Raw genomic sequence first — 12,832 nt, forward strand, 5'->3', positions numbered from 1 at the left:
GAGTCGCAGGTCGTAAGCCATAAAAAATTGGCCAATCACAGTTAAGTGTGAGAAGAATAATCGATAGGATTAGTTAATTTCTTACCGTTTACGACTCTATTGTAGAAAAGGCCTAATTACGATGAATGACGAATGTCATACATAGTATAAATCCTACATTTCAGGTACACTGGGTTCATTCAGAGCGACCCCGAGCAGCTTTCGAAAGATAAAACAAACAATAGACATCTATAGACATCTTTTCGTCTTACTGAAAAGACGATCTGAAAATGATGTCTTTTCGTCATCTTTTAAACATCTTTTCGCTTTGTCGAAAAGACAAATTAAAAAAAAATCTCTTTGTTATCTTTTAGTATTTTGTGTCTGGGATGTTTAAAAAAAAAATGTGAAGAAGAGCGACATGGATATCTGCCTGTACGAGCTTCGAGAATGGAATGACTATGGGATGACTATGAATAATTGTGACGTGCCACCCGCTCACCTTTCGGCATTAAAAATTCCAAAGCCGCGCGTCAACCACGTCTAAATATTAACACATACTATGAAATAGATAAAATAATTTATTTGTTAAATTTTTAATATCCTCCGATGAAATAGACTTTATTGCACGGTTTTTGCTTTATTTCTTAGAATTTAGATTCGTTACGCACACAACTCATCTACAAAGTGAGTACAGCAGATATATTTGTTAGCATTCGGATGTTAATGTAATTAATATCATGAATTTCTAACTTAGACTTAATTAATGTGAATAGCTGAATCAGTGTGATGTTTTCATTGAGAAAATATGATCGATTCTAATTTATTGCTATGGATTTATTAAAATTTAATATGTTTATTCAGAAATATCTCATATATGTGAATTTAAACAATATTAACAAATGATTAATATTTGGATATTTGCGATTTTTTAATATTCTATTAATATAAAAAAATTTAGTTTTAAAAAATAAATTGAAAACATAATTCAATTATTTAATTTTATCAAATATTATTTAAAGTGTTCTTCTATGTATGTTATATATCATTAATTTGTGTGTGTGTGTGTGTATTAGTTTAATCAACTGTTTTAAAAAAATAAACTAAAGATATAATTTATATTTGCTTTTACCAATTATTTAAAGTATTCTTTTTATCATTAATTTTTATCTTAAATTCAATTAACATTAGTAATTTAGTTATAGGATAATAGTAATCGTTTAAATTACAAGATTAATATTTTCGCTGAAAAAATGGAGAGATTCTAAATTCGTCGCTAAGGTCCGATTACACCAACGTTACTTTGACTTTAAGCGAGGCTTAAACTCTCTCTGTCTCGTTTTAAAGCGAAAGAGAGACAGTTTTAAGCCCTGTTTAAAGTCAAAGTAACGTTGGTGCAACTGGGCTTAAATTTATTAAATTTATGTATCGAAATTTAATATTTCCTTCGAGAATAATCCATGCAACAAATAACATTGAAGAAAATGACTAATACTTGCATATATACTTTTTTAAAATTGTATTAGTATGAAAAGCTTAGATGAATGACTTTACAAAAATGAATTAGTGATTACAAATTTAATTATTTTTATCAAACATTGTTTATTCTTTCCGAGATTATTACAGAATAGTAAATTATAATTTCTTGAGATCAAGGATTAATAGGAACATATGGGTGAAAATACTTTGAGCTCGATTAAATGCGATTTCTTTTATTTTACTGCGCATAATGTTTTTACCTTTATTCTACAATTAATTTAAGGTATCCGATGGAATGATGTAAGTAAAAAACGCAAAGTATAAAAAAAATGTTAATGCAAGATGAAAACATGATATATAAAATGTAAAAGAATGAACGTTTCGATGAAATCAAACGGTAAGCTTGTCGATAGAATTGTGTATGAGATACGTATGCTAAATTAAACATTTGTTGAGAAAACCTTAAAAAAAAAAGAAAATAGAATTAAAGGATTTCTGTAAAATCGATACAGCGATCAGTACAGTGAACACAACATTAATTCTGTTAGCACTGAAATGAGAAAACCTTACAAGTTGCACGAATATTAAAAAAAAAAAGAAAAAAGAAAACAATCTCCGTTTTCATGGATCTAAGAAAGTCTTTGGATTCGATATTTGGATTTCGACATTATATTCACTTGTTGTGTCTCATACAAACCGTTTAATTTCATCGAAATATTCATTCTTTTACATTTTACGTACCGTGCTTTGTCATTCATCTCGTATTAACATTTTTTTTATATTTTGCATTTTTCACTTACATCATTCCATTGGATACCTTAAATTAATTGTAGAATAAAAGTAAAAACATTATGCATAGTAAAATAATATATTCACTTGTTGTGAATATAATATCGAATCCAAAGACTTTCTTAGATCCGTAAAAAGCGAGAGACTATTTTCTTTTTTTTTTTTTAATATTCGAGCAGCTCTTATAAGGTTTTCTCATTTCAGTGCCGACAGAATTAGATGTTGTGTTCGCTGTATCGATTTTACAGAAATCCTTTAATTCTGTTTTTTTTTTCTCAACAATTATTATATCTTATCGAAAATTTAATTCGCAGTTTAATCTACTTCTTCCATTCTCGACGCTTCCTCTGAGTCACCCTCCAACGTGGGCACTTCCATGTCCATCTTCTCGTCCTCTGCGTTCGACGTGTCCTCGTCGTCAAAACCCAGACCTAGCTTGATCATTCTATATATTCTGGAAGCATGCACCTGCGGGTCTTCGAGGGCAAAACCGGACGACAAGAGTGCAGTCTCGAAGAGCAGCATGACTAGATCTTTCACCGACTTATCGTGTTTGTCCGCCTCAGCCTTTTGTCTCAAGTTCTCCATGATAGGATGATCGGGATTAATTTCGAGGTGCTTTTTCGCGGCCATATATCCCATGGTGGATGTGTCTCGAAGTGCTTGCGCCTTCATGATTCTCTCCATGTTCGCCGTCCAACCATACTGCGATGTGACGATACAGCAAGGAGAGTCAACCAACCTATTGGATACTACAACTTTCTCCACCTTCTTATCTAAAATGTCTTTCATAACTTTACAGAGGCTCTCGAACTTGGCCTTGTCTTCCTCACGCTTCTTCTTCTCATCCTCATCTTCCGGAAGTTCCAAGCCCTCCTTTGTAACGGACACTAGCTGCTTTCCGTCGAATTCTTTCAGTTGTTGGACAACGTACTCGTCAATGGGCTCAGTCATGTACACGACCTCGAAGCCACGCTTCTTCACGCGTTCTACGAACGAGCTGTTGGCCACCTGTTCCCTGCTCTCGCCAGTGATGTAGTAGACGTGCTTCTGGTTCTCCTTCATTCTACCAACGTAATCTTTAAGTGAGCACATCTCATCGCCGGACGCAGAAGTATGATAGCGGAGCAACTCTGAGAGTTTCTTTCTGTTCTGACTGTCCTCATGAATACCTAATTTCAGATTCTTGCTGAATTGCTCGTAGCACTTCTTGTAATTTTCCTTGTCTTCCGACAATTCCTCGAAGAGCTCTAAGCACTTCTTGACAAGATTCTTCCTAATAACCTTCAGAATCTTATTCTGTTGCAGCATCTCACGAGAAATGTTAAGAGGCAGATCCTCGCTGTCTACGACGCCCTTGATAAAGTTTAGATATTCCGGAATCAGGTCTTCGCAGTTGTCCATGATAAAAACACGACGAACATATAATTTAATATTGTTCTTTCTCTTCTTATTCTCAAACAGATCGAAGGGCGCACGACGTGGAATGAATAGCAGCGCTCTGAATTCCAACTGTCCTTCCACGGAGAAGTGTTTCACAGCCAAGTGGTCTTCCCAATCGTTAGTCAAGCTCTTGTAGAATTCGCCATACTCTTCTTGCGTGATGTCGTCCGGATTTCTCGTCCAAATCGGTTTTGTCTTGTTCAACTCCTCATCTTCAGTGTACTTTTCCTTGATGGTCTTCTTTTTCTTTTTCTTCTCTTCCTTAGGCTTATCCTCCTCTTCATCCTCGCCGACATCTTCGATCTTGGGTTTATCATCCTCTGTCTTTTCTTCTTCCTTTTTCTCTTCCTCTTCCTCCTCGTCCTCGCTCAGTTCCTTGTCACGTTCCTTCTCGACAACGAGCTTGATAGGATAGCCGATGAACTGCGAATGCTTTTTGACGATTTCTTTGATCTTAGACTCTTCCAGATATTCTGTTTGATCCTCCTTAATATGAAGGATGATCTTGGTGCCCCGTCCGATCGGTTCACCATTGTCGGGACGAACCGTGAATGAACCACCAGCGGAAGATTCCCACAGATATTGTTCGTCGTCATTGTGTTTGGAGATCACGATGACTTTGTCGGCCACGAGATACGCCGAATAGAAACCTACACCAAACTGTCCAATCATGGAGATATCAGCACCTGCTTGCAGAGCTTCCATGAATGCCTTTGTACCGGATTTGGCAATGGTACCCAGGTTATTTACAAGATCGGCTTTAGTCATGCCAATACCACTGTAAAGAAAATTCAATTTAAAGACAACTATTATATAGTATATATATATATCACATGTATATATTAGATCTGTCCCTTTTCACCAATGTAAATTAACTTTAATCTCAGTTTAACTCACTCTTCATCTTTCTCTACTTCTAAGAATTAGAAAAAGATAAAGAGTAAGTTGAACCGAGATGAAAATTTAACATTGATAGAAACAAAAATTAAATTAATGCATTTCTTGCATCATTCATTTTTTTCTTGTTTTCTTTCTAATGTAGAGAGAAAAAGATGAATGGCATAAGTTTTAATTGGAAACAAGCCTATTTCTATAAAAAATCAATACTTACGAATCAAGGATCGTCAGGGTACGGTCGTTCTTGTTCGGTACAATCTTAATAAACAATTCCTTGCAAGTGTCCAGCTTGGATGGATCTGTGAGAGATTCATATCGAATTTTGTCCAACGCCTAAAAATTCATAAAAGATTTAATATCGCACCATCAACAAGACTCAATTATTTCTAATTTATTTCCAAATTCATGCAATTATTAATTTCATTTCTATAAATTTGCAAACGTAACAAAAAGAAAAATTAGAAAACGTTATATATATCACATAGAAATGATATTAAAAAAATTTTAAATCTGAAAAAATATTTAAAAAATTAATAAATATTTAGAGGTCTCAAATGAGATCGACACAATTTGCAGTAAACATCTAAATTTTTTTAACCTCCATTACTCACATGAATTTGTTAAATGTAATTACAGAGTATTCCTAACTTTAACATATCTCAATTTCCATTGTTCTTTTTCTTTAATAATTTACAATTAAATAAAAATTGATAATATTCTATGTATCTTTTAGACAAAAACAAATATGTACAAAAATTTTTTTGATATTAAAATATAGAAAAATTAGAAGAATTATACGAAATATTCTTCATTTTATTATTTAGGCTTGATTTTTTTATTTGATCTCTCTCTCTCTCTCTCTCTCTCTCAGCACAGATCATCTTCCCATTTTTCCTCCATATTGAAGGAAAAAAATAAAAAAGACAAATCGTCAAACACAAATTTAGTTAAAAGCAACAAATTCAAGGATAAAATAAAGTAAATATTTCGTGTAACGCCTCTAATTTTCTTGTATTTTTGTACCTTTGTGTATTTTCGTATATAAAATATATATCCCGAAAAAGAAAATCGTTGCTCAAATTCCGTTTTTCCAATTTTTAATTATTTTATATCCACGTAAAAAAAAAAAAAATAAATTTTTAATTATTCTTTTGCTTGAACGCTTGAAACTTCCGAACATGGCTATACGAAAATTAACGAGGTTAATTAACGATAACCTAAGATACTTACATCGGACGAGTTCGAGATCAATTCTCGGATGAAAATCTCCTTGTTCGAGTAAAAGGTGTTGATGATCAAGCTCATCAACTGAGCGATCTCGGCCTGGAAGGCGAAGGTTTCCACCTCGCCGGCGTCCGTCATGCTTACATCTTCAGGCATTTTTCCACAAAATCAAATTCAACTGGGAAAACGCCGAATGTAAGTATTGCAAGCAGTCGTTAGAGATCGTAGTCCGAAATTAGGGCACACAATGCGCAAAAAATAAATCACCGATAGCTATCACCCGTCTAACACAAGAGCTCTGTGACGAATGACTCGCTCGCAGCGCGCGACGTCGCTTTTAAACGAGCACGTCGAATACGAATATTCTAGAAGGCGCCGACGACGGAAGTTCGCCCGGCTTCTAGAACCTTCTATCAAGCGAGCGTTCCGCGAGCGGGATCGAGTGGAAATCTCGTCTACCACCACGAGTTACGTGGGTCGGAAAAATTATCGAAGAAATTGACCCGTCGAGACGCGAACGATTTTCCAAGCGAGAAACGTCCGCTTGGGTTTGGCTGGTCGTCTCGCTCGCGTAACTCGCGTGGTTCGCCGGAAGTGACGGCATTTTCCAAAGATCTAGAACCATCGCGATAGCTCCCGCGCTCTTCGAAGAGGTGGGGCGGACGCGCGTCGTCTGCATTCATGTGCATGCATATGTGTGTATACACATATACATGTATATGGTGTATAACGTTTATGTATAACGCCACGTTATCGACCACATTTTTTGGAGCGTCCAGCCCTTATTCTCGATGTGCCGAGGATGATTTTAGGTGCGTTTACACATAAAATGTGAGGGAATGTCTTTGGCTTGTTCGTCGGCCGAAGTTTTCTCTGATTTCTTGGGACTGTTTTTTCCCTAAATGTGGATGATTAAAGTGGCCTTGATGGAGGTCTGATTCACATCTACAATGTTCGAAAATCGTTTTGTCCTCGTTTGTCAAACGTTTAAACAAAGGCAAATGATGCTCATGAATGTGAGGCTCTTTGCTTCCTATTTCTTGAATTCTTGCTTTTTATCTCTTTCCTGCAAACTGACGTTATTTAATTATTATTGTCTGATGTCAGAATGACGCCTTTTTATTCATTACGAATTCGATTGTTATAGCAATGAGATATGGTTATTAGGAATTACTTGATTTATTTATACATCATTTTTCTGTATGTATTTTTTGTATGTGTTTCTTTCGAAATTCGTCAATTTTTATTTCGGGCGATAAAAAGACAAGATATAAAAAGAAAAAAGTACATACGTACACTTATTAAAAAAAGATGATTCGTGGGCAAAATGAAGGATATAATTATTTTTTTATACGCTAAACGTAAAAGCACTTCATAAAATGAAATTTCTAGAATATAACTTTTATCGTTTAATATAAATAATTTTTATAATTTATAATTCTCACTGATATATTTATCTATAAATTTTCAATAACTCATCCTTTCTCGGTTCTCAGAATTAAAAAAAAATAAGTTAATCTACATTGGTAGATAACACGGATATTAAAAGACTGTTAACTTCAAGCACAAATCATTCTAGCAACTTGCTGCTTGCATCAACATTGCAACGTTTAGCGATAATTAACATCCAAAATAATAAGAATATTTTCGAAATGAATCGTTATTCGTCACTTTCGCGATTTCGTTTCTAGAAATTTCCTTTTCAGGTGAAGAGATTTCCTTTTTATTACTCAGAGTAATCGTCACAATAATACAACTCCAACGTGGTTGGTGTCACTTTCTCGATATGCTCGCAATCGAAGAGAAGGTTAAGGTTAAGACCGACTGATTAAGATTCGTCGCGAAATCATCTGTCTGTGACTCATCTGTGCTCATCTTCTTCTGGGAATTATGGATCCCGGCGTCCTTTCGCGGCTAATTCCGCAGAGTAAAGAGCAGGTGAGACCAGCCTGCAAGAAATGCGGCTACGCCGGACACTTAACCTATCAGTGTCGCAACTTTATCAAGATCGATCCCAACAAGGAGATCGTGCTGGACGTGAGCAGCACGAGCTCGGACAGCGACGAGAATTATGTCACCCCGTTGACGGAGCTGCGGGAGCGCGAATTGCGGAAGAAGCTGCGGGTGGCGAGGAAAAAACGGCGGGAAAAGAAGGCTAGGAAGAAGCGTAAGAGGAAACGCGAGAGCTCGGAGAGCAACGACAGCGAGTCCTCGTCGTCATCGTCCTCATCCTCGTCGTCGTCGTCCAGCGAAGAGGACAAGAAGCACAAGAAGGGAAAGAAGAGGAAGAAGAAGAGCTCCAAAAGCAAGAAACGCAAGAAGCACAAGCGGCACGATGATGACGATTCGTCTGATGGAAGCGAGGCAAAAGGTGACAGGGGGAAAAAATGAATTGTTCATGAAAATTCCCGATTCGTTCATTTCCCGTTTCCAGTTCCTTCTATTCATTGAATATTGAACAATGCGTGACGGTGGCGTTTTGTAATCGTGTTACATTCGCGTTCGTTTTTCTCGTTCATGAAGGAATCGCCACCTTACTGTCTGTTGACTTGAATTGACTTGAACTGTAAATAGGAGCATGTATTTTTTTCTATTTGTACAGAGTGACATTTGTAATAAAGAATTGCAGTTTACAAAACTGCTAAAGTTTTACAAGGAATTGCACATGTTTTTTTTTTTACTGTATTACTTAATTTTATCTTATTTTATCTAATTTCATTTGTGACACAATAAATGTAAATTGAGGATGCTTGTTTAGTCTTTTTCTATCACGTTTTATAGAATATAGTAGTTGTTTTTTTATTTATAAATTTCTAAGAACAAGATGTCAATATATTATTAGGTGTTGGAATTAATTCGTAGCGTTTTACAAGTGATGGGAAGTACTTTCATTAATGTATTTTTTAATGCTCATGTGAAATAAATAACATTCTTTCATTAAAAAACGCTACGAATTAATTCCAACACCTAATATAAACAGTTTCTTTTGAAAATGATGGTATTAAAATGATTTTCTAAAATCTGGATTAAAACGAGAAACAGTATAATCTGTAAAATTATTTTTATGATATAAATTAAAATGCTTATTCAGTTTTTTTCCATCACATTTCATGGAGCCTTAAATAGCTGTTTAAAAGAAGCGTTATTTGCATATTTTTAGAAGCAGTAAAAATATGCAAATAATGCATATTAAGATAGTTCTTAATGGACTTTCTACAATAAGTCATTACTTAAGCTTAATCTTGAGAAAGAAACATCTTGATAATCTTGATAGAAATGAAGCAATTATAGTCGAATATGAAAAGATTAGTTATGATTAATAAATTTTTTATAGTTTAAGACTTGAAGTTCAAGTAATATCTTATTATTGTAGAAAGCATATAATACTTATTTAAAAATGACAGTATTAGAATGAATTATATCAAGAAAATAGATGATGCAAGAAGACTCTTGACATTTTTCATTATATTCTATAGAATTTTGGAATCGAAAACGCAAATTTTTAAAAGTGGAATGACTACATTATCAATTTTCTACATAATGTTATATAAACATAAAGGTTACAAGTTATTTTTCAAAAGTAATATTCTTAATAAGTAATAATCTTATCGTTACCGTCATACAAAATTGCAACATCATTAAAGCATTATTATAAAAAGTAACGCTAAAAATAACAGTTCACACATCTTTATAAAGAAATAGCACAATTGCATCTGTAATATAAAGGTGTTTGTCTATTATTTTCCGTCACACTTCACAGATTTATGAATAATCTAAAGAAAATATTTTTTATAAAAAATATTAAAATCGGAGCGATACTGCATTAAATAATTTTTAATCTGTTCGAAAATAATGATTTCGAAACAAGAAATAATATAATAGCAGCTGCGATAGATATGATGCAATCTACAGATTTTTTTCTCAGTTTTTTCATCACATTCTATGGAATTCTAGAAAATTCTAGAAGGAAACAATACTTGCAACTTTCTAAAAGCATGGGAAGTATAGGTGGGGGTGCCCACATAGTTTTCTAATCTATTTCATTAAAATCGTTAGATCTGTTCGCGTTGGTTGAAATCTCTAAAATTGTATGCATTTAAAAGGAGATAAATATATATTCGGGCGTTGAAGAGAAAAAGAAAACTTGTAAGTATCGATAAGTCCAACAATAGGTCTGTTCTTTTTGGCTAAACTTTTGCACCAGTTCATCTTTCTTTCTTTTTTCTCAAGAGATTAGTTGAAGTTAGTTTCACTTGGTGTCGTTTCGATCGTAGATGAACGTAACGGCTTTTATTCATGAGTAAGAGTTTGCTGTTCTTCGTTTTAAGCAAGTAAGCATAATTTTGTTCTTTGCCTTTTGTCAAAAAGTCTCGTTTTTTTTCGTGTGTTTCTGCATTTTCATTTTAATAATGCTTCTACTTGATATTAGCGATAGAGAACTAAACAGATTTGCGTTTTATGATCTTGATACAATCTTAACCTAAAAAAATAGTACGAGCCATAGATTTTTCTAGATATTGTGAAAATCTATATTCATCTTTTATATTCGTTATAAGAATCTATAACACGAGCTCTTGTAGGTAGGCATCATATAACCTCAAGGAGAGAAGACGTAAATTCCATCAGCAAAGGGAAATCTTGAAATCTCCAAGAAGCTCTTAACTCGAAGATTGAAGAGAACGAGTAATATTTTCTCTAAAGAGAAGTATCACTTTTGATCGCGATGACGCGGCATGCGAGGAATTGCACTGCTGGTGCAGTGTATACTTATCATGAAAAGAAGAAAGACGCTGCGGCGTCAGGTTATGGCACCAATACTCAACGGGTAGGAAAGGATTCCGTCAAAGATTTTGACTGTTGTTGCCTGACTTTACAACCCTGTAGAAATCCAGTAATAACGTAAGTATCTTATATCACAAATCTTGCACAGGGTGTTTATTATTTGTAAAAACTTGAAAAACCTGGAATTTTCAGGGATCCTTTTTTTATCTCTAAAAATTAGGAATTCTATAAAATTTTATTATTGAGATTCAGGAAAATTTTTGAAATTTTTTTATGTAGAGTAATATAGTCAGTATTTGTTGGGATTGACAGTATTATTGATCTATAAGGTCTTTATTATGACATGAACAAATCATAATAAAAAAATTAATCTATTAATTTTAATCTCTAATATCTTAACATACTTCTTATTTTTTTCTAGTTATAAACATTAAAGTTAATCTACATTGGTAAAAATGAACATGTGACTCATATCTGTACATTTACATATTTTGTTCACTATCAATAATCTATTGTTACAGGAAGGATGGCTATTTATTTGATAAAGAAGCGATATTGGAATATATCTTGACTAAAAAAAAAGAATACACGAGGAAACTAAAGGAATATGAGAAGCAGAAGCAAAAGGAAGAGGTTAGTTTACAGATGAGCTTTAAGTCTAATACACAGATTGCATTCCAGGAGCGTTCTTCCAGTATTGTAGCGTATTCCATGGGTGCTTTTCATTTAGTGACACAAATCGACACAAATGTTCTGTTTCTATTGCTCATTGAATGCCAAGAAAGCAGGTTTGACAAAGATTAATTCTTTTTTAAGACAAAAAGATAAAATATATTTTTTCTTAAATATATTTTAAAGAGTATTATAAAAAATATCAATTAAGCATGTTTTAAACTTTTTAAAATATATATTTTTTACTAACTCTGCAAGAAAGATAGAATGTTCATATCAACTTGTATCATTAAATAGAAAACATCCCTTTTTTTTTATATAATGAATGATAAATTTCAACCTATCAAAAGCCATATATTATTAGGTGTTGGAATTAATTCGTAGCGTTTTTAAATGAAAGAATGTTATTTATTTCACATGAGCATTAAAAAATACATTAATGAAAGTACTTCCCATCACTTGTAAAACGCTACGAATTAATTCCAACACCTAATATATCTACAGTGTGTGATACATTTCTTTTATTATTTTTTATTAAACGTTATCGAAATTATCAGACAGTTTGAATAATTGATGTATTTACGCTGTATTTATTACAGGAACAATCGCAAGAACAGACAGCCAACGAGGAACTGAAAAAGTTGCAAAATTTTCTAAAAGGTGAGAAAACCATCGTGTCAAGCAGTCTCAGTACATTGGATGGAAATTCGGTTTCTAATATGAAGAACGGCAAGGATAAGATGCTACCGAGTTTCTGGATACCCTCGAAGACACCAGGAGTAAAGGAAATCTCCTTACAGAAACCTGACAAGACCATTTATTGTCCTATCAGTGGAAAGCAATTGAAAGTAAAGGATTTGATTCCGATAAAATTCACAGTGGTCCAGGATCCAGATGATAAGAGATCGCTTATCGTTAAACAGGCGCGATACATGTGTCCTATCACGCACGATATATTGGGTAACAGTGTTCCTTGCGCCGTGATAAAAACAACGTAAGTTACTTGAATAATCTTCTAACTTGCATGAATCGCAAATAACAATTTTGTCGTGTTTAAACATTTGTTTTGTATTTATAGCGGCGACGTAGTTACAATGGAATGTGTGGAAAAATTGATAAAAAAGGACTGGATTAATCCTTTAGATAATTCCAAATTAACACCATCTGATATAATCCCCCTACAAAGGGTAAGTACAACGGATAGTACAAGGGTATACAAAGGGTAGTTACAAACAATATTAGAAAAATACTGTTTGTAACTATCATATACAAAAAGTAACACCCATTTTATTATTTTACAGGGTGGCACTGGTTATGCATTTGTTAATGATTCATTGGAAGGCAGACACGAAAGGCCGGTGTTACAAGCGTGAAGAGTATTTCTCCATTGTATATAAATGTTTTTAATTTCATTAAGAAAATACAAGTGCTGTAAATATTTTGTTGTATTTCACTGTAGATTTAATTAAGATATATAAATATTATCATTTACATAATATTTTCTATGTATACTTCCTTACCGCTATATTGACGTTCCAAAAAAATAAATGCTAAAAACATTGATATG

The 12,832-nt window shown here is 33.6% G+C and overlaps 3 protein-coding genes across 5 annotated transcripts; 2 read left to right on the forward strand and 1 right to left on the reverse strand.

Annotated features, from left to right (window-relative positions):
* Positions 1–1,675: 1,675 nt before the first annotated feature.
* On the reverse strand, positions 1,676–6,191 carry Hsp90 (heat shock protein 90). Its single transcript, XM_011062103.2, has 3 exons — positions 5,818–6,191; positions 4,802–4,920; positions 1,676–4,468 (listed from the first exon to the last, which is right to left on the reverse strand). Exons 1-3 carry the CDS (start codon positions 5,965–5,967, stop codon positions 2,563–2,565), a joined length of 2,175 nt encoding a protein of 724 aa, XP_011060405.1. The 5' UTR covers positions 5,968–6,191; the 3' UTR covers positions 1,676–2,562.
* A 591-nt stretch (positions 6,192–6,782) lies between these two features.
* Positions 6,783–10,614, forward strand: LOC105149583 (uncharacterized). Of its 3 annotated transcripts, XR_015546942.1 has the most exons (4): positions 6,783–8,182; positions 9,868–9,957; positions 10,042–10,142; positions 10,392–10,503. XR_015546942.1 is itself a non-coding variant. In XM_011062099.2 (2 exons), exons 1-2 carry the CDS (start codon positions 7,702–7,704, stop codon positions 10,451–10,453), a joined length of 543 nt encoding a protein of 180 aa, XP_011060401.1. In that variant the 5' UTR covers positions 6,985–7,701; the 3' UTR covers positions 10,454–10,614. The 3 variants fall into 3 exon arrangements, 2 of the variants coding, with proteins under 2 accessions (XP_087268043.1, XP_011060401.1); XM_011062099.2 differs by lacking the exons at positions 9,868–9,957; positions 10,042–10,142 and having other exon boundaries at positions 6,985–8,182; positions 10,392–10,614; XM_087411917.1 differs by lacking the exons at positions 9,868–9,957; positions 10,042–10,142; positions 10,392–10,503 and having other exon boundaries at positions 6,968–8,470.
* On the forward strand, positions 10,535–12,828 carry LOC105149584 (nitric oxide synthase-interacting protein homolog). Its single transcript, XM_011062102.2, has 5 exons — positions 10,535–10,710; positions 11,115–11,226; positions 11,865–12,259; positions 12,344–12,452; positions 12,567–12,828. The coding sequence occupies exons 1-5, from the start codon at positions 10,535–10,537 to the stop codon at positions 12,636–12,638; spliced, it is 864 nt and encodes a 287-aa protein (XP_011060404.1). The 3' UTR covers positions 12,639–12,828.
* Positions 12,829–12,832: the final 4 nt, after the last annotated feature.

This window comes from Acromyrmex echinatior, chromosome 12 (assembly GCF_024713525.1).
Source record: "Acromyrmex echinatior isolate Ae372 chromosome 12, ASM2471352v2, whole genome shotgun sequence".
NCBI classification, from domain to species: Eukaryota; Metazoa; Arthropoda; class Insecta; order Hymenoptera; family Formicidae; genus Acromyrmex; species Acromyrmex echinatior.